At 44.4% G+C, this 18,764-nt stretch overlaps 1 protein-coding gene and 1 long non-coding RNA gene across 2 annotated transcripts; one reads left to right on the plus strand and one right to left on the minus strand.

Annotated features, from left to right (window-relative positions):
- Positions 1 to 8: 8 nt before the first annotated feature.
- LOC133466150 (uncharacterized) lies at positions 9 to 2,701 on the plus strand. Its single transcript, XR_009784857.1, has 2 exons — positions 9 to 284; positions 792 to 2,701. It is a non-coding gene; the product is annotated as an uncharacterized LOC133466150 (long non-coding RNA).
- A 6,173-nt stretch (positions 2,702 to 8,874) lies between these two features.
- metrnla (meteorin like, glial cell differentiation regulator a) lies at positions 8,875 to 17,666 on the minus strand. Its single transcript, XM_061749562.1, has 4 exons — positions 17,331 to 17,666; positions 13,654 to 14,042; positions 10,651 to 10,710; positions 8,875 to 10,580 (listed from the first exon to the last, which is right to left on the minus strand). The coding sequence occupies exons 1-4, from the start codon at positions 17,441 to 17,443 to the stop codon at positions 10,261 to 10,263; spliced, it is 882 nt and encodes a 293-aa protein (XP_061605546.1). The 5' UTR covers positions 17,444 to 17,666; the 3' UTR covers positions 8,875 to 10,260.
- Positions 17,667 to 18,764: the final 1,098 nt, after the last annotated feature.

Genomic DNA, 18,764 nt, shown 5'->3' on the forward strand with positions numbered 1-18,764 from the left:
GAAGTAGCAATGTTATAACACCATCGGAATAATGGCGCCTCGAAAGTCCAGTGGTATAGCAATTGCGTGTAACTTAACTTTAACTTTATAACTTGTTCGACTTTAGTGTTTAATTTCATAACAAAAGTTTATATCGACGAACGCGTAGGAAACAATGTAAGGAAGTTAGTAAGTTAGTCAGAAGATGGCAGCAACGAACCATGTCGTCGCTGGTGTTAAAACCACCGAAGAAGAAAAGCCCGGACGTTTATACGGATCACCACAGAGGATTTTCAACTGTAAATGTAAGTATTTGGTGTTTGTTGTTATTAATATTTTGCGTTTTGTATTATGTATTTTGCGTTCTTACTCATTTGCAGGCGTGGCAAAAGTATTCACACTGTACATAAGTAGAAGTACAGATATTTATTTTTGTTTTTTTTTAAAGACTGGTACATTTGAAAGTACTGAATCAAGTCTTTTAAGTAAAAGCTAAAAAAAAAAAAAAAAGTTCAGACTGAAAACAAAGTACAAAAATACAGCTTTTTTACTGTAAATAATATATGTAATGTTTAATATTAACTACCTTTGGACCTCAAAACAATCAAATGTATTAAAGATATGTCATGCTAAATGTAAATTATTGTGATTTTGCTCGTAAATACACAAGCTTGTGACAGCATTAATTTCCTGGTAATAAATCCCCACAGGACGTCTTCCGTCCTCCAGTAGAGGGCAGCATGTGTCCAAATCTTTTCACTTCATTTTGCTCTCGCCTGAGTTCATCCAACCATCCAATTTGTCCTCATTAGGTTCCCAGCTGACTTTTGGGCGAAAGGCTGGCTACGCCCCGGACTGGGCGCCACCCAATCGCAGGGCCCATTGGACGTGAGCCCAGATTCAAACCCGGGTCCTCTTGACTGTGCGGTGGACGTGCTAACCACTAGGTCACCGTGCTGCCTTCTGACTTCTTTGTGAGCAGCGTGTCGAAACGGCGGTCATCGGCATGAATGGCAATGACATCATTGTCAGCCTTGCCGCTTGCATGGATGCCTTTATTAAATCACAGTCGATCGTGCGTTGGCCCTGGCTGAATGATCCAATTTAACTTCACATTAGCATCAGGGTGGCGCAGGAAAAACAATACAGGGATTGACTGGGACGCATAATTGAAAACAAAATGCATTGCTCAAGGGCACTTTGGCAGTTTTTGGCAAATCTTTTTCTGACAGAATAAGTAAGGACGCAATCTTGTCTGTGGGGTTTTATCATTAAAAAAATAAATAAAGAAAAGTCTTTGCAAAGAGAGGAAAAGGTTCAAGTCTTACAAGTTGTCACCCCTTGACAGAAAACCCCTTCGTCAGATCGAAGTGAGAGAGACAGAGAAGGAAAGCAAAACAATTATCTTCGTCCAGCTGCACTCGACTTATCTTTATCGAAAAACAGCTCGTCGTCACAACATGGCTGGGAAAAATGAGTACGCACGGTATAGCTAGTAGTCGCAACATAGCTAGGAACAATTAGTACGCGCACAGGGCTAGTAGTCACAATGTAACAATAAAGCATGTGAAGGTTGTATAAAACTAATGAAAGTCATATTTGGTATATATCAAACATACATTTTCCAACTCAGTGCGCAGACATTTTGGGGGGGCAGGTGCAAAAGGACACTCATCGGCAAAATTATTTCGACAATTAAGAAAAAAAATAGTATATAATTGATCTTGATATTTATTTCTATTCACACAATCAACACAGACAATAAAACAGCTATTAACAAAGGGGCTGACTATTAACAAATGTCAGGTTTTTGAGACATTCAAAAATGAGACCAAGAAAAAGAATTTACTCGTGCACTCCACTTTTTTTCACTTTCAGTTAACCTATGACCTGTACAATTCAACTAAAAAAAGAGGGGGGAAGTACTAATTAACAACTAAAATGACGTGGTTGCACAAGGGCACACACCCTCTTATAAATGGGGATGTGGCTGTGTTCATCAGTAAGCAATCACATTCAAACTCATGTTAAATGGGGGTCAGCACACACCTGCCAACAGTTAAAGTGCCTCCGATTCACCCCAAATAAATGAAGGTGGGAGCATATGTACAATTCCCCCAAGGACTCAAATAAATGGCCCTCAAATATCAACACACACTGGATGGAATTGATGAAGAAGAAAAAAGGGGACTTTTTCATCTAGGGCAAAAGGGCAGGTGCTTGAGCACCACCTAGTGGCTATGTGTGCACGTGGCGTTTGGCCACAGACCGAGCTGCTGTTGCCGGGTCGACAACACGCAATACTGTACTCTCGAGCAAAAATATTCTAAACGGGTTCAAATTTTATTCTAATTGTTTTTATCTCGTAACAGTGTTCTAGTCAGAAGAATCGCAATAAGCTCATCAATTCCAAGAGGGCCCAAAATGTATGGACTGAGGTAGCCAATGAGCGCCGGGCTAATGACCGTCAAGTGAAGTTGTTGTTGTTTGCCACACAGAAGCAGAGAAGTGATAATCCTCCAAGAATGCGCACTTGTTTCAAAAATGGGAAACGCTTAACAAGTGGAGACAAAGAAACGAAAGAATGAAACCAACGCGGCCCTCAGCCCGTGCTCAATGGATTGCTTATGTTTTTGAGCTTTGGGTTCGAGTTGTGTAAACAGGCCAGCTTTGCAAAGTGATTTTGTCTCGGCAAAGACCGAATAAAAATCTTGCAATGTGATCTTGGCAGTGGCGTCTTTGAAATCCAAACTTTATGAAGTGCAGTCCCTTTTTGTTTCCTCGGCCTCTGCTGAGCGTTCAGATGCTGCCAGCACTTGTCTGACGTGACAAGTGTCGACATCATCAGAAGCTCACACAAGTCAAGCCTGCTGTTGACCACCGCTAGTCATTTTACGCAGACATGCACACACAACACATCCAGCAGATGGCGCTGCCACGATCTCGCGCTCTTAACGGTCGCAGTCTGACATGACAGACCGCCCATCTGTCATCCAATCGCGTGTTCCTAACTACAGATAGACACACCTCCCCATTTAATGTCTTGTTGATGACGCAATCAGCGTCAGAGTGTCCGACAATCATACATGCAAGACGCTACACCGCAACCCAGTGAGAGTTCTGCCTCATCACGTTTGCCTGTTCCTGTCCCTGTGGCTGTTGGGAATTCTGCTACGAGGTCAACTAGGTGTGAGTTTTCCCGTTTCTGCTCTCTGTGAATCGTGGATTAAGAAATTGGAGCATTTCCTGACCTGCGATCTGTGGATTATGGAACATTGCATCACTTTGGCCCAAGACAACTTCCCTATCTTCAAAGCCTGACCCTCTCGACTATGACATGAACTGCGCTGTGTCCTGGTTTTAAATTGACTTGTCACCGTTGATCTTAAATTGATTATTCAAATCCTTTGCAACTTTTGCAGTGGTTCTGTGTTTTGCACTCGGATCCTTCACCACATTCGCCTCTTGTCAGAACTCATTTTTTTGCTAACAATTCGAGACAAGACAAAGTGGAGGCTTGTATTAAAAAAAAAAAACAGAAAAACTTCAAGGTACCGTAGCACTGAACAGTACTTGAATCAGGTCTGAATGTGGTCTTTGGCCTACTTCACTGCTTGTTTTCATATGAAAACAGCATTGACACTTTGGTCCAATCAATCCAAGGTAAACGTCAACATTAATGAGGAAATGTTAACCTTTCCCCTCTTAAGCGCTCCCATCATTACCAGTTGCCCCAACATTTCCCAACGCAAACAAGTCGCGTCCGCTCTGGAGCGGAAAAACGGAACGTTCCCTTCCAACAATCCGTCACGCCACTCATTTGGCGGCCATCAAACGTCACGTGTTCAAATGGGCCATTCATCACACGCTAACAATGGCCGACGATGGCTCCTTTTGGCCTGGAGGCCACGGCCAAATTCACGAGCTATTCTTAAAGCTCTGCTCAGACGCAAACCGTTTTGTTTTTTTTTAGCCCACAAGCGAGATCAGGGGTCGGATGGGGGTGGGTGGGGATGGTAGACCCGGTTGCTGTGCAGAGTTGTTCGTCCTCAAGCAAAAATTGTTGTGCTTTGAAATGTTCTCACGCCGGAGCCAACGCAAACGGCTGGTTATGCTGCTTATCGCATTTTATACATCAGCAGTAATAGACATTAAAAAGAAAACAAAAAGTGAATGAGTTCACATTTTGCTGGAAATCCAGGTTTTTTTTTCTTCTACACTTTTGTTAACATTGCAAGAAATGTGATTCTCAACATGTTTTTCTCAGGAAATGAAATAAAATATTTGGTCAAAATCTAAAAAATAGATAATAATAATAATCATAGTAGTGATGATAATAAATAAAAACACTGTGATTGGCTGTCTTCTAGGACAAAATCAAAGGTATGAAATAAAATGTAAAAAAAGAAATACATTTTAAATGAAGCATAAATGATAAAAAATTATTATTTATCGCTGCATATCTAGCATTTTGAATTATTTATTTGTATTATTCTTTTTACTTTTGTGGCCACTTTCAACGTTTTAACTTTTCTCAGTAAATAGTGGCCTACGAATGATGTTTAGAATTTCCTCATTTTTTTTATCATTAGTGAATATGAAATCCAATAATAAACTGTTCACTGTTTATTGTGAAAGAATAAAGCAAAATAATAATGAATAATCGATTGACAAAAAATTCTCGCCTACGCCGCAAGTGAGTATACATGGCAGTTTTTTTTTCTATACTTTAGTTAACATTGTAAGAGAGGCCAATGTTCTACATTTCTCTTCATAAAAAGTCCTGTGATTAACTTTGGTTGGTTCCCTTTCAAACGACCTGAAGATGCTTTAGTGCTCTAAAATAAAATTCAAGTATATATTTCTGTGTACAACATTTGGGGAGCTATCGACTTGCATGATTATGTGATCCAATTCATCCCCAAAAGCATGGCTAAAATCCAAACTGGATGGATGGATTCTGGCTGGGGATGGCGCTGTGAAGTGGATTCTCTGGATTTCCCGTGATGGACAGAAGCTTGTTTCAGTTTTGTCCAGTCGAAATTCCCGCCGAACTGTAGCTCGGGTCTATACGTGCAAATGTGTAGACTGCAAGTGAAACTTCCAGAAGTGCAACAAAGAAAAGGTGATTGTCGTTGTTCGATCGCGCTGCCCCCTCACATCCCCGGCCGGCTCTCTTTTCAAGCTGCTGTTCATCACAACACTGCGAGATGACATCATGAGAAACTGCCACGCTGTTGCCATGGTGCGGCTGCAAAAGGCAATTGGAGCCCAGTAAATGAAGGCTATTTTTTGGGGGGGGTTGACGATGGGGGAGCAAACAAATAAAAAAGTCATTTCAACACTCCTGTGCCAGGGGGGCTTTCCATATTTTTGTAATTCAAATTAAGGAATTAATCTCAAAGCCTTTACAACTGACCCCCTTTTTTAAGTTCACAGGTGGGTCAGTTTCCTCCACAGGGCTTCCAGATCGATTGAGAATCTCGCTCAGAGTCGAGCCGCCGCTCCTCCGCGGCGAAAGGAGCCTGACGAGGTGGCTCGGGCATCAAGTTGCTTCGAACATGACCGGCTTGCCAACGACAGCACACAAGCCACAGGGAGAGTTTCATGAAATCAATTCACAAATATCAACTAACCCTAGCCCGACGTACAGGCTAGCTAATGCACACACTCAGAACAATGTAGAACAAATGCAAGTAAAGAGCAATGTTTAGCTTGATTTTCTACACCCTGTCGTTAGAAAGACCAAAAACCATGACCACGCACTTCCTAAAATTCGGAGATCGTCACTGTGGGGTACATTGCCTAATGGTTTGGCTAGCAAATTGACCATCTTTCGCATGTCCGCATCAGTTGACATTCATCTAACTCAACCAAAGCACAGCTGCCTTTTAAAGGCATGTGCTCGTGTAGAGTGTGTGGATGGTGACCTCAAGTGGACAAATAAATAACTACACCTCTCTAAAGTATCACATATAAACATTGAATTGCATATATGAAACCTTACAATGTATATAATTATGTAGTAAATAATTGGCCTCTTCGTCGCAGATTTCGTCTATTGTGGTGTGTTGCTGTACATTTAATGACAATTAAAATGTAACATCCATAGATCAAATCTTTTATTTTTAGGAAATTGGGGTACTAGTTTAAATGTTGCTGGAAGTTGCATTTGCACCAAGCTGCTACCGTTGTGACCCATTTAAGAACAATAAAGATTTGTTTGTTTGTTTCGAAATAGCCTCTGAAAACACAAGGGCAGTATATTATATTTGTAAACTCCGTTTCAAATGAGTTTGAGATACCGCCAAAGGCAAACTGCTAGCCATGACGACCGCTGGCCAGAGGGTGAGCTGCACCATACAATATTTGTCGACAGAGGAAACAAGTGACAAGTAACATTTCTTGTCGCTTAACTAATACATTCCATGCGGGAACTTGGTACGCCTCTGCACTGTCCCGAAACAATCGGAATCCGAATACGCGTCATTTTTTACTAGCCGTTCGCGACCCACTTTGGGTCCCGACCCACCAGTTGAGAATCCCTGATTCAGAAGAAGGTTCCCAGTACATAACCATGTGTTAAAAAAAAGAAAAGAAAAACAACTGAGCTGAAGTACAATGAAATCCAGAAGGAGGTTAGGTATGATGTCATCCAGTTTGTAGTGTGTACAAGTGTGTACATTGTTTCAGTTGGGTGGAACACAACTAGTTGCTCTAGTTTAGTAGTAATACAATTAACGCAGCGTTGTAGGCATTGTTTTGCTTGAGTGATAAAGTCACGGGGAATGACATCATCCGACGGCGACATGTTTAAACCGAACTTTTGCAGATCCACTCAACGCTTCGTGTTACGATCGTGGCTGCTGCTGCTGCTGCTACTATACTTACTGTCTGGGAGCCGCGGCGGGGTGTTTAAGTGTGCTGGGGGTTCCGGCCACGTGCTGACCGTGGCGACGCGCACGCACTGACCGTAGCCACGCGCACGCACGCACACGCGCACGCACACAGACAGGGGGGGGGGGGGGGGGGGGGGGCGGAGCACAGAGGCTCCATTGATTCCAGCTAATCGCAACAACCAGAGTGAGGGAAGCTGCACGCCTGTGTGTGTGTGTGTGTGTGTGTGTGTGTGTGTGTGTGTGTGTGGTCAAGGCATTCCACACATTCCAGCATTTCCCGAAGAGTCCTAAAATATTAGCCACTGGTCTTGTCCCCGCAGCAGTTTTATGCGCCTGCGGGGGGTCTGCCTGCTGTTGGACTCGACTGCTTCGCTTCCTTTTCCTGAAAAAAGAAGAAGAAGAAGAAGAAGAAGAAGAAACAAGAACACACGACAAAGTCACATTGATTGAATTCAATTGTTTTGAATTCAAAAAATCCTTGCAGGGAAATCTATGAAAACTTTAGTGGGTGGCCTTTAAATGATTCATGTTTTTGTAGTAATTAATAATATTTGATATAATATACAGTCATCTGGGTTATGATTCTGTTCCAACCAAATGACTTTACAGGCGAGTGGAATGTTTTTGTTTTTTTTACTTACATAGTTTAATTTTGTTGAAATTGTATTTTTGAAAATTTTAGATGTATTTTACTTTTTAATTATTACTTTCATTTATATTCAAAATATCTACTGTATTTAATTTTAACATTTACTAAATCAGAGATGATGATTCAGTGAAAAGGTGCAGTAATGCATTAAGTTTCTGTTAATACACATTTTCAATTTCCCATATTTTTTAATTGACTTGTTTAAAGATGGGAAATCAATGCCAAATAAATAAATATTAAATAGTTCTTCCCTCAAGAACAAGTGAAGGGAAGAGGGTTGCAACTTCCGCAACGCCCACTGACCTCGTCCTCTTCCTCATCCTCGTCATCCTCGTGGCGGTGTCAAAGAGCGACAAGGTTCCCAGTGAGGAGCGGTTGCCATAGCAACACTGTTTGCCTTTCCCAGTGCGAATTCCGCGACGACCGCTTTGGGCTGGAATGCAAACGTGAGTGGGAGGGCTTGCTTGCTCGTTCCAAGTGGGACAACAGATTGGGTGGGGGGGGGGGGGGGGATAATAAAAATGATGAACAGGAAGTTCACGCAGAGTGGTTCACGCCAATCCCAGTTTGGACGGCGGCGGCGGCGCGCTCACAGGACCGTCGCCATCCCGGGAACAATGACACCTTTGACCCCGACCTTGACACACGGGCAACCCCGAAAGCGCGAGGAGGCGTGCGAAGATGTCCATCTCGGAGATATCCATCTGTGCCGACGATGGCGCAACGGCGTTCCCGGTTTAGGAGCTAGCATGAGGATGCTAGCCACAAAGTGAGCCGTGAGCGCCACTCGCGATGCTGTCGGAATTGTTCAAGTCGAAATGAGTGGAAACAAATATGCAACAAAAGTCAGCATAAGTTGGCCAAATGAAATCTTTAGTTGGGTTTTTTTTCATTTCATTCCTGATGGATGAGCAGGCACACCAGACACAAATATTCGTATACAAGACAAAAACTGAATTTAACATTATAACTAGTTTTATGCTTACTTTTACTACTCTTTTTTGTCTGTTTCTATTTTAACTCTGGTAAATGTTTTTATTTGTATTTTCTATTTTTAACTATATTTTCATGATCTGCTTTTAATTTTTCTATTGATGCTCATGCTTTTATTCAGTTTTCTTCTATTTTTAAATTTTGTTTTATACTTTTTTTTTGCATTTGTATGAACCTTTTCGTTCTCTTAACTGTTTACATGTATATTTTAACTAGAATTCATATATTCTTACACTTTTGTATTTTATTTCGCTCTTCTTTTTTTAACTATTTGAATAACATTTGTATGCTTTTATTTGTATAAAATGTTTCTTTTATTAAAGTAATGAAATGTTTGTCAACAAGGCACACAAATGTCGTTGAAGCACATTTTTTTATTCACAAGGGCAGAAACATTGACTGTATTTTCAGCACCGGATTGTAAGGCGCATGCTAAAACAAGGTAAGCAAAACTGTGAGTTTGGTTGAACTTTATTCTACCACGTATTTAAAAACACACTCACATTATTTTTTTTTTATCACAAATGCGTCAAAGTCCTCATCTTCTGCATCTGAATTGAACAGCTGGGCAACTTCGCCATCAAACACGCCGGGTTCCCTCTGGCCAGTCTCGTTGCCGGCCGGCTGTTCGGCAACGATGCCGGCTTTCGCGAAAGCTCGGACAACAGTCAAAGCAGATACGTTAGCCCGAACCTCCGCAATCCATTCGCGTATGACGGCGTAACTCGCCTCCCAGTCTTGGTAAAGGCGTGTTCGCCGTCTCTCGTCCATCGCAACGTCACTTTGAACGCCCTGTTTACACCAATGTCCAGCGGTTGGAGTTCGCTGGCAGGTGCTGCGCCAAGGTACTCCTCGCGCGGATGGCGAGACGGCGCCTTTTCCGCAGCAAGACGGACCTCCCCGAAAGTGTTCGATCTTCACGTCTTGTGCTATCGTTATTGCCTTCAGCCGAATGGTGACTGGAGAGACGCTTCTCCCGGCTGTTCTTGCGCTTGATTTTGAATTCTCTCGCGGCCGCTCTATTCCCATTTACAACCGCGTAACTGATAGCCTGTAGTTTGAATTGTGCCTGGTAAGCATGTCTCTTCGCTGATGCCATTTTCGGGGGTCCTTAGCCAAGCAAATGTTGTTTCGCAGCATACAGTAGAGTATACCTATCGGAGGCGAGGCGGAGGTAAGCTACGTACTGTACGTAGCTTTACGTAATGTTCTCTAATTGGTTTACCGCTGCCAGCGTACGTAGTGTGCGTATTACGTCCCTATGTCGGCGGGAAATGGTCCGTCAGTCAATGAAGCGGAGCGCTTACCAAAATCGCACAACAACATTTTCACAGATTTTGGAACTCAGTGCACACATGAGGCGCACCGGGTTAAAAGGCGCACCGTTGATTTTTGAGAAAATGAAAGGCTTTTAAGTGCGCTTTATAGTGCGGGAAATACGGTAGCTTTTTCTTTTTTTTTTTCACATTTAGTCTTTTTGTAAACAAAATATAACAACAAAAAAACAAACAAAAATAAGCCTTTTGACTTATTATATTTCTGTGATAAGAAATAACTTCTGTACATCACGCTTTTCACAAAGCATGCGCCGCGGCTTCCAAATAGACTGTACACTTGTAGTTCGTTCATTCACATTTTGCACACCGACCTCTCTGCTACATTTCATCTAAAGGTGGTCCAGCGACCACCTGTCAGTCTCCAATATATTCCCAAACGGGCGCGGGCATCGTTCCGCCCCACTCACTCGGCGTCCACGTGACAGGGGTTGGTCCCGAGTCTCTCCGCCTCTTTGTACAAGCGCAGGAAGTCCTTGTAGCGCGGCGCGCAGCCCATCCAGGCCTCGCCGAAGCGCAGCGTCCCAGTGAAGAGGAAGTCGCCGTCGCCGGCTTTGATGCCGCAGCGCAGCGGCATCATGATGCGTCCCGACCAGCGCCGCCCCCTCGGACCCACGGGGACGAACACCTCCGTCTTCTGCCTGTACAGGCGGCTGATGTCAACGCTGACGGACGAGCGATCCTCCTCCGCCTCCTCCTGAACTGTCCCGATGACGCCACGTGCCACTGCACAACGAACACACAGTTACACACTATACTGTACTCTTGTAGTAAAAGCGACACTAAACGCACTTACCAAAGTCTTTGGTGCAGACTGCGAGAAGAACCTCGTCGTCACTGCACGGCTGACAGGGTGCTAAAAAAAAAAATAAAAAATTAACAATGTTTATTTAAAAAAAGAAAACTCCTCGGGCAGCTTAACATAGTGTACCACTAACGACCAACAAGAATAGTCAACGCATGGACTTAAAATCATCGATGACATGGTGAGTGGGCTTTCCTTGTCAAGTACAATAACTGGCCTATTTGCTAAAAAGGCAGTAAAATAAAATACTCCCACTTAAAAAGTTCACCTCTTGCCTGCAACCACCAACAGCAGGATAAAGGGCAAAATGGTCACACGCAAGACAATGACTAAGTCCATAGACTCAAAATGGCTGAAAAATATTTTAAGAATTTCTGCCATTCAAAAGACATTTATTGGCCTTAATATTGCAACCTGATTGTTTTGTTCACCAACTTATAGTACATTTAGATTTAGTATGATATATAGTTGGAAGTCATGTCGACCAAACAGTAAAAATCTGTGGACTTAAGAGAGAGCCTTGTGCAACACCATCAATAGCTGTCTACAGGGGGTATTCGTTTACACCCGAGTTTTGTCCCTACGGCGCAGTAATTTTGTAAAGTTGGAACGCGCCTTAGCCTATCGTGAACCTTATGCTAAAGCAGTAGTAGTCATAATTACAGTATTTGTGTTTAAAACCGTTTCAGTTCAATTGGTGTGAATTTTTTTAAATTAATTAACTACAAATGTATCTTCTTCAATTATCTATGCCAGCGACATTTTGTGATATGCACAACAACTCTTTCACTAGATTGCAGAAGGGTCATAATTAACCTGTGCATCCACTTTCTATGACATTTTTGTATGGTGGTACGCTGTGAGATTTTGTTTTTTATTTAAAGTGCCTTGGCTCAGTTAAGGTTGGGAGAGACTCATGCAGCATATACTGTAAAAATCTGGGGGGGGGGGGGGTCCTCATTTTATTCAGTGAGCTCATTTAGCATTACGCGACAAGTGTGAGTTGACACATGTACAAGCAGAGAGCAGCTCAAAAGCAGCTGGAAAGCTAAAACAAACGTTGAACGCTTGAAGCGGATCAGTAAATTGTCTTTTGAAGTAAAATTTGTATTTTATTTTTTTCAAATTTGTTCAAAAACAAGAGCTGAGGCACGCTCGAGTGTTGACCATGAAACCCGACTGCGGGAATGAAAGCGAGAGCCGAGTCAGCATCTCGCTCAGGTCACATCTGATGAAGACCACTTCACAGACTGGAGGAATATACTGAAACATCTGGACCCGGACGGAGTCCATCGGTAATAGCGCCGAGCCAAATGGAAACCACTTCAAATAGTCACGAGAGATGATGAGGTCGCAATAACGAGGGAGGAAAAATATTTTCAGAGGAGTGACAGAGGAACATCTGCTTCAGAGAACATTCGGGCTCAATGGAGAATGAGTTAGATGAGAGGAAGTCGCTCATCCATTCATCAACACGAGAACGCCGGCTTTGTGAAGCGTGCCAGAAGCATCTGCGGCGGCCACATCACAGCGTCCGTAATGACGCAGGATGTGGATACGTGAGGCCGGACGGACGCCAAAACAGATGTGGGGACTGGGATGCTTTCTCGGAGAGGAAACGGGGGGGGGGACGAGGGGGACGACATGGCTGCCGGGCTTGAAGGTTCAGCAGGTACACGCTGCGGAAACGCGTTCGATTTTCATAGAGGAACGCTTTGCTGATGGCACTTTACAGGCGCACGCAAAGTCAGTCTCGGTGTCTCAACACACAAGATGGAGTTGGCGATATTGTGAGCCGCAAGTGAGTTCATATTTCCATCCACAACATTAGGTACACCTGCGCAATCCAATGAGCTCCGCCACAAGCGCTTTTGCAGCTGTTCACTCACTCACTACGTTCTCTTCTGACATTTAGCATCTTGCTACAGGATGGACGACTCCCAGAACAAAACGGTTATGTTTGGAAACACTCCCGATCGTGCCCCGTGTAGCAAGCCAGTCGGCCATTTTGTAAAGTGCAGTGAGTATAGTTTATCCCCACTTAACGTATGTGGCTCATTTTAAAATAATTTGATCAATAATGATAGAGTTGTAGAAAATAAAAGAAAATCGAATTTAGCAATTTTTTTTTTTTGCCGTCTTGCTTTTGTGTGTGTAAAGGACACACTCAAAGTCCTATTTTCAGAAAGCTATTGATGAAAACATTTTCGGCATTCACCGTAAAGACAATCCTGATTGACAGAGCAATTAGCGGTGGCTCATTGAAAACATGTTTTTTTGCATAACCGTACAGACAAACAGCTTCATAAAAATCGTGTGAGTTACACAATTTAAACTGCGGTTAAAAGTGCATAAACTACGCATTAAAGCCATTGCACTCTTGTCTTTGTACAATCGTAAGGACATTAAAGACATCCAATAGTTCCCACACGTTTACAAATTGATAACCATTCATATTGCAGAAATAATAGCATTTATTTTGCTGTCTGCTATTGTGTGAATGCAAAATGGCTGCCTCATCCTGGCAATTAGGCGCACAGATCCCTCTGGGGTATCGCAACAACAAAACGAGGCTCCCTCCAGTGCCATTAACGGTAACGACAGCTTGTAAAAGACGCAAACGAAGGAACTCTTTCGACGCTAACATGCATTTGTGTTTTGTTTTCAAGGAAAGGGCAAACTAAGCAACCAGAGAAAAATCCGATCTCTCCAAAAATGTCATCAGCATCTTCACAAAATCACGAAACCTAATTTGGCACACATAACGGTAAAGACATTTTTGTTTGAAAAATGTTACTTGATGGATAACAACTGGCAATAATAAATACTCATATCGGTCAAATGAAACCATTTTGAAAAGGAAATTCAGTAGGGCATGTCTTTACTGTTATTGCGAATGATATGAAAATGAAAAAGATACTTGAAGGTCGGACAACGCGGCACAAAGAAGTTCCTGGAGCCCGAGTTGGAAATGTGCGTTCGGGTTCCTCTTACCGCCGACCGAGGCGTCGTCCGCTCCCGGCGCGTCGCTCACCAGCTCGTACCGGAAGGCGGCGACGCGCCGGCTGATGTCGGTGCGCGGGACGGCCTCGATAAAGAGCGCCCCCTCCAGGATGCCGAAGCAGCGCGCCTTGCCCAGCGCCTGGTCGCGCTCGCGCAGCAGCAAGCGCAGCCGGCCGTTCAGGTCCAGGTAGACGTTGGTTCCGCTGGACTCGGCGGCCGGCTTGACGCAGACGGAGAGGCGGGCGGCGGCGGGCGAGACGGTGTTGGGGCGCAGGTTGACGATGATGGCGCCGGTGGGGTACAGCCACTCCAGCGAGCCTTGGGAGCAGCGCAGGTACACCTGCTCCACGTCGCGCGTGTGGCCCTCGTGAGTCAGCCCGCTGGGGAGCAAATGCGGAAAAGGTGAGGTTGGCTTGGCTTTGGGGGGGCGGGGCAAGAGTGTGACATCATACTACCACAAAAGTCACTCTCACACAAACACACAGTTACTCACACACCTGTACAGGTATACTCACACAATAAAGTGTGTGACGTCTCACACAATAAAGTGTGTGACGTCTCACACACAAACACATAGTGACAAACAGTTACTCACACACTCGCACGCATCCACACACATGAACACAAAGTTACTCACACTGTCTCCCAGTCACACACACTCGCATGGATGCACGCAAGCACACACACAATAACACACTGTTACTCACTCATGACCTCGCAGTCACACGTGCACACACGCAATAATACAGTTACACACATACACAAACTCTTTCGCAGTCATACACACACAGTGTTGCACAGTTTCAGTCTCATACACACGTATGCACACACGCACAGTAATACAGTTTCTCACACACACACACACACAAACCCTGATCAGGCGCGGCTTTCCACGTCTGCAACTTGCGGAGCAACAAAAGGTGGTTGGTACGAGTTTGACATTTTGGGACCCCTTAACAGTGGGGGGACAAAAAAAAAAAAAAAAGTGTGCAACTGAAACTTCAGAACCAGTGCCAAAACATTTAACAGCGACATTCTGGGCACTCGCGAGAACCTGTTTTTAGGAAACCGCTGCAGTGGAAAAGGGGCCGACATGACCCCCCCCCCCCCCCCCCCCCCCCCCCCCCCCCCCCCCCACCCATGGCGCGGTGGCCAAACACACCCCGGCAGGCCGCAAGCGCATGAATAACCGACCGCGAGGCTCCGAGCAGACGAAGGCCGCGACGGTAGCCGCGACGCAGGTCACGCAGCCAAGCTCCCTGGACGGCTTTCAATCCGCCAAAGATGGCCGAGGAGGCTCGTCCGGGCGGCACCTCGGACCGCGGCGCCGACCCGGCGACCGCCTCCCGAATTTAACGCCCCCACCCCCAAAAAAACACCGTTCGTCAGTCAGTATATCATCCTGCGGCAAAAGCGGCGGAGGCAGGAAGCCGTCCGTGGGCGAGCGGCGTGCCAAGCGCGGTGGGAGAGACGCCCCGTTTCCTGAAAATCAGATGAGCTCCCCACATTCGAAAAAGCAGAAAAGGGAACGGGGCGCACTGCGGCCCGGCTTGGCGTGCCTTTAATTAACTCCAGCCTCGTCCCACTTTCATCGTTTCTGTGTGCAATTAAAGGAGCTTAGTCAACAGGCCCGCTAATCAACACCAGATTATTGGTGCACGGCTCAAAGCAGCAAACAGTTTGCCCCTCCTGACTGGACGGTTGAGGTGGAAAACTAAACCACAGTCTTCAGATGAGCCTTTAAAGCGCAAAACACATTTCAGCAGAAGGCAAACCTCACAAAAAGAACGTTTTTTTAAGAATGTCCTCTCATTCACACTTCAGGGATCATGAAAAATGCCTAAATGCGAGGGGTGTCCTGATCCGATCTTTTAGATCGGAAATCTCTCCGACGTCAGCAAAAAAAAAAAAAAAAAAAAAAAAGGATCGGAGTGCATCTAAAAGTCCATTCCGTGTTCCGCTTCAGCACTTCTATCCAGCAGCGCCCGGACGGCGTGCAGAGCCCACGTGATCACAACAACAGCTTGCTAAGGCGCTAACATGGTAGCAAGGAGTAAAGGCTTCTTTATACTCGCGCGGACGGCGACCGCGCTGACGTCACTGCGGCTGTCCCGCACGCAATTTGCCTTTGTACTCGAGCGCAACCCACGTGCGCTGTTTTGAAAGTGTGCTGCAGTTCTCCTCCGAGTCGGGGGCGTCGCTACCGCTGGTATTGGCCTGGACGCCACAGGGTGGAGTTTCCTCAGCATTTTTCGGCCATTTCCGGTAGCCGTTTTTCCTTTCCTTTCCGTAACAAGCAACAACAATGGTGACCGTGGAACAGAGTCTGCTAGAACAAATGGACCTAGATGACCGGATGATACGTTTAATTATGCTGCAAAAATCAATCGAGAAGGCGGCGGCGTAGGTGCAATGCGGAACCGGGAGGAATGCAGAGTACATCATCACAGCATGTGACTAAAACAGACCAATCACGAGAGATGATTTCTGCGGCATTCTACGTGCAGCAAAACATTTTCCCGTGTGCGGTCACGTGATCCAGGTAGCACCGTATTACCAAACTGTTTTCGCCAAAACATCCACGATAAACAACTTTTAACTGCTCAAAGCTAAATAGACGATAATAGTGAAAGTTGACACATTGACACTGAAATTATGTATGAGCTATTATTGCAATATTATTAGAAGCATTAACACTGAAGTATGAAACATTTCCTCCAGAAGTTCAGACGCCATATTATGGACAGGGAAGAAATGTCCTACTCCACATCCTTCCTATGCTGCTTGCAGCCACTATGCGATCTTGTGATCCATTTTGTGGTCTTGGTGATTAGTTTATTTCTCTACGTCGACGTCATCGCCGAATAGGAAAGCGTTGTCTGTAAAGTGTTGCACGTTTGCAGTAGTGTATCTGGAGAGTTCTATGCGAGTAGTTGATGTAGTACATGTCAACGTCACACCAGATAATGAGTTTTTTTTAAAATTTATTTTATTTTATTCCTAATTTCTAAGCATCCTATGTTGATTAAAGCCGCTCGGGAGGGCATCGACACGCACTGTTCGGGTTGCTGCTTGTCTGTCGTTGTGTGCCACAAACAGTAGTAGCAGTATGACGTCACGGTGGCGTACGACGGAGTTTTGTACCTTCGGTCATGGAGCAGCCACGTTTGAGTAAGGGCGAAGAAAACAAAAAATAATCTGGAAAATGTTGCAAAGCAGCTTCTGATTGTGTCCACAGTTCGGTTCGCTAGCTCGTTTAATATATTTTGAGACAAATATTGGGAGACTTGTAAGAACTTTGGACAAGTTCTAATAGTTGCAGGGGTGAAATTGTGGTCAAATTCAGGGACGAGGCTGATTTTAAATCATCTTGAAACGGGGACATGAAACATTTACGAAAAAAACTAAACAAAACAAAAAACCACTCGGGCACCAAATAATAAAAATAGTAATAAAAATGATTGTTTGGTGTTCTATTACTCCCTTTGGCAACCTATATTGGCTTGTAGAGATGTTTGACTGTATTTTGGAGCTTTCAACAGAAAGCAAACCAAGTGGTCCAATTGGTTTCAGCTCACGAGCTGCCTACTCCAGTGTGTGTTTGTTTTCGTGCGTGTGTGTATTGTTCGTCTAGAACGCGTTCGTTTGTTTGTTTGTTTTCAGCTCACCTGCCCTTCCAGCTGCACTGGTCGCTCGAATACTGGCAGAGAGAAGTCCGGCATCGGCTCAGAATGACGAGGAGGAGCGCTAGCAAGGAGGCTAGCAGCGGCTGGCTCAGCATGTTTGTCTTCGCCTCTTCTCGGCCTCAAAGTGGCTTCAATGTCCGCCGCCGCATTTCCACTCGGCTGGGCTCACCGGCGGCTTACTCCTTCGCCTTGAAAAGTATTCGCAACTTCCTCCGCGGATTCGCTTCTCCGCCTCCGTGGACTCCCACCGCCTTGATAAGCCCTCGAGTGAAATGAGCTCCGAGCTTCGATTGCGACCCTGAACGCCACGCCCCGTTCACCGCTCGGTAGGGTCGCGTTTAAGTGATCACGCCTCCGCTCGGATATTTAAGACTTGGCTGTACATCTCTATCCAGCTTTCGAGGAAATGTGCCTCTCACTTGCTTTTTGTGATAAATGCAGTGTCAAGTGGTAAAAGTACTCACACTTTATACTAAACTAGAAGTACAGATAAAAAAAAAAAAACGCTGGTAAAAGTAGGCATACTGAAGTAAAAGTACAGCCTGAAATTACTAAAGTAAATTTCCCCCCCACCCCCTAATAATTATATACAATACCCGTTTTGCGAACTTGGCTCAACGAAAAAAACTGCACACAAAATAGTTTCCCTCTTTTATTAACATAGTGCTCGTGCTGAGAAGAAGAAAAAAAATCACTAGACACTAATAAAACGTGTTCCCATATCTTTGGGAATGTTGCAAACTGACAAACCAAAAAATATTTTACAACTAAATAATAATAAAACCAGTAAAAATACACCTTGTATTTGTTTATTTCGATTAGACATATTTGAGTTGAACGGGAGCTGTGGGTTTTTGGCTGGCACGAGACAACAAATTGGCCAACAACTACTCTTGCTGCTGACAACATCAAACAATTCTCTTAAATAAGGCCACAATTGGTAATATCTTGCCTCTCCAAATCTGTTACCATCGCAGTGAATGCCCCCTGGTTCGCGTTCCGCCATTTCGCTTCTGTCACCTTTTTCCCCCCTATGTAGTCGTTTTTACGTCATGTTGTCATCGACAGGAGTAGAAAGTTTAAATCTGTTTTCAAATGTTGGGAGTAAAAATAAGGATAGCAATAAAATAAAGTCTCTTTACAACTCTTAAAGATAGATCAGGCATGACTAAAGGAAACCCTAAATGAGCAGCTTTCACGGTAATATTCAGAAATATGCTCTTTTAACAAAGTCTTTTTTTTCCGTTACAGAATTGTCAAATCTCTGTTGAACATCCACCTTTACAAACCTAAGGCTCAGTTCTGAGTGAAACTGACGCAATGGTATACATATAGATGTAGCATGTACGCAAGTGTCGTGATGAGATGACATGTTCTTCTGGCTGGTGACGTCTAAACATGTTGCACAACTTTAAA

This window comes from Phyllopteryx taeniolatus, chromosome 16 (genome assembly GCF_024500385.1).
Source record: "Phyllopteryx taeniolatus isolate TA_2022b chromosome 16, UOR_Ptae_1.2, whole genome shotgun sequence".
Classification (NCBI taxonomy): domain Eukaryota; kingdom Metazoa; phylum Chordata; class Actinopteri; order Syngnathiformes; family Syngnathidae; genus Phyllopteryx; species Phyllopteryx taeniolatus.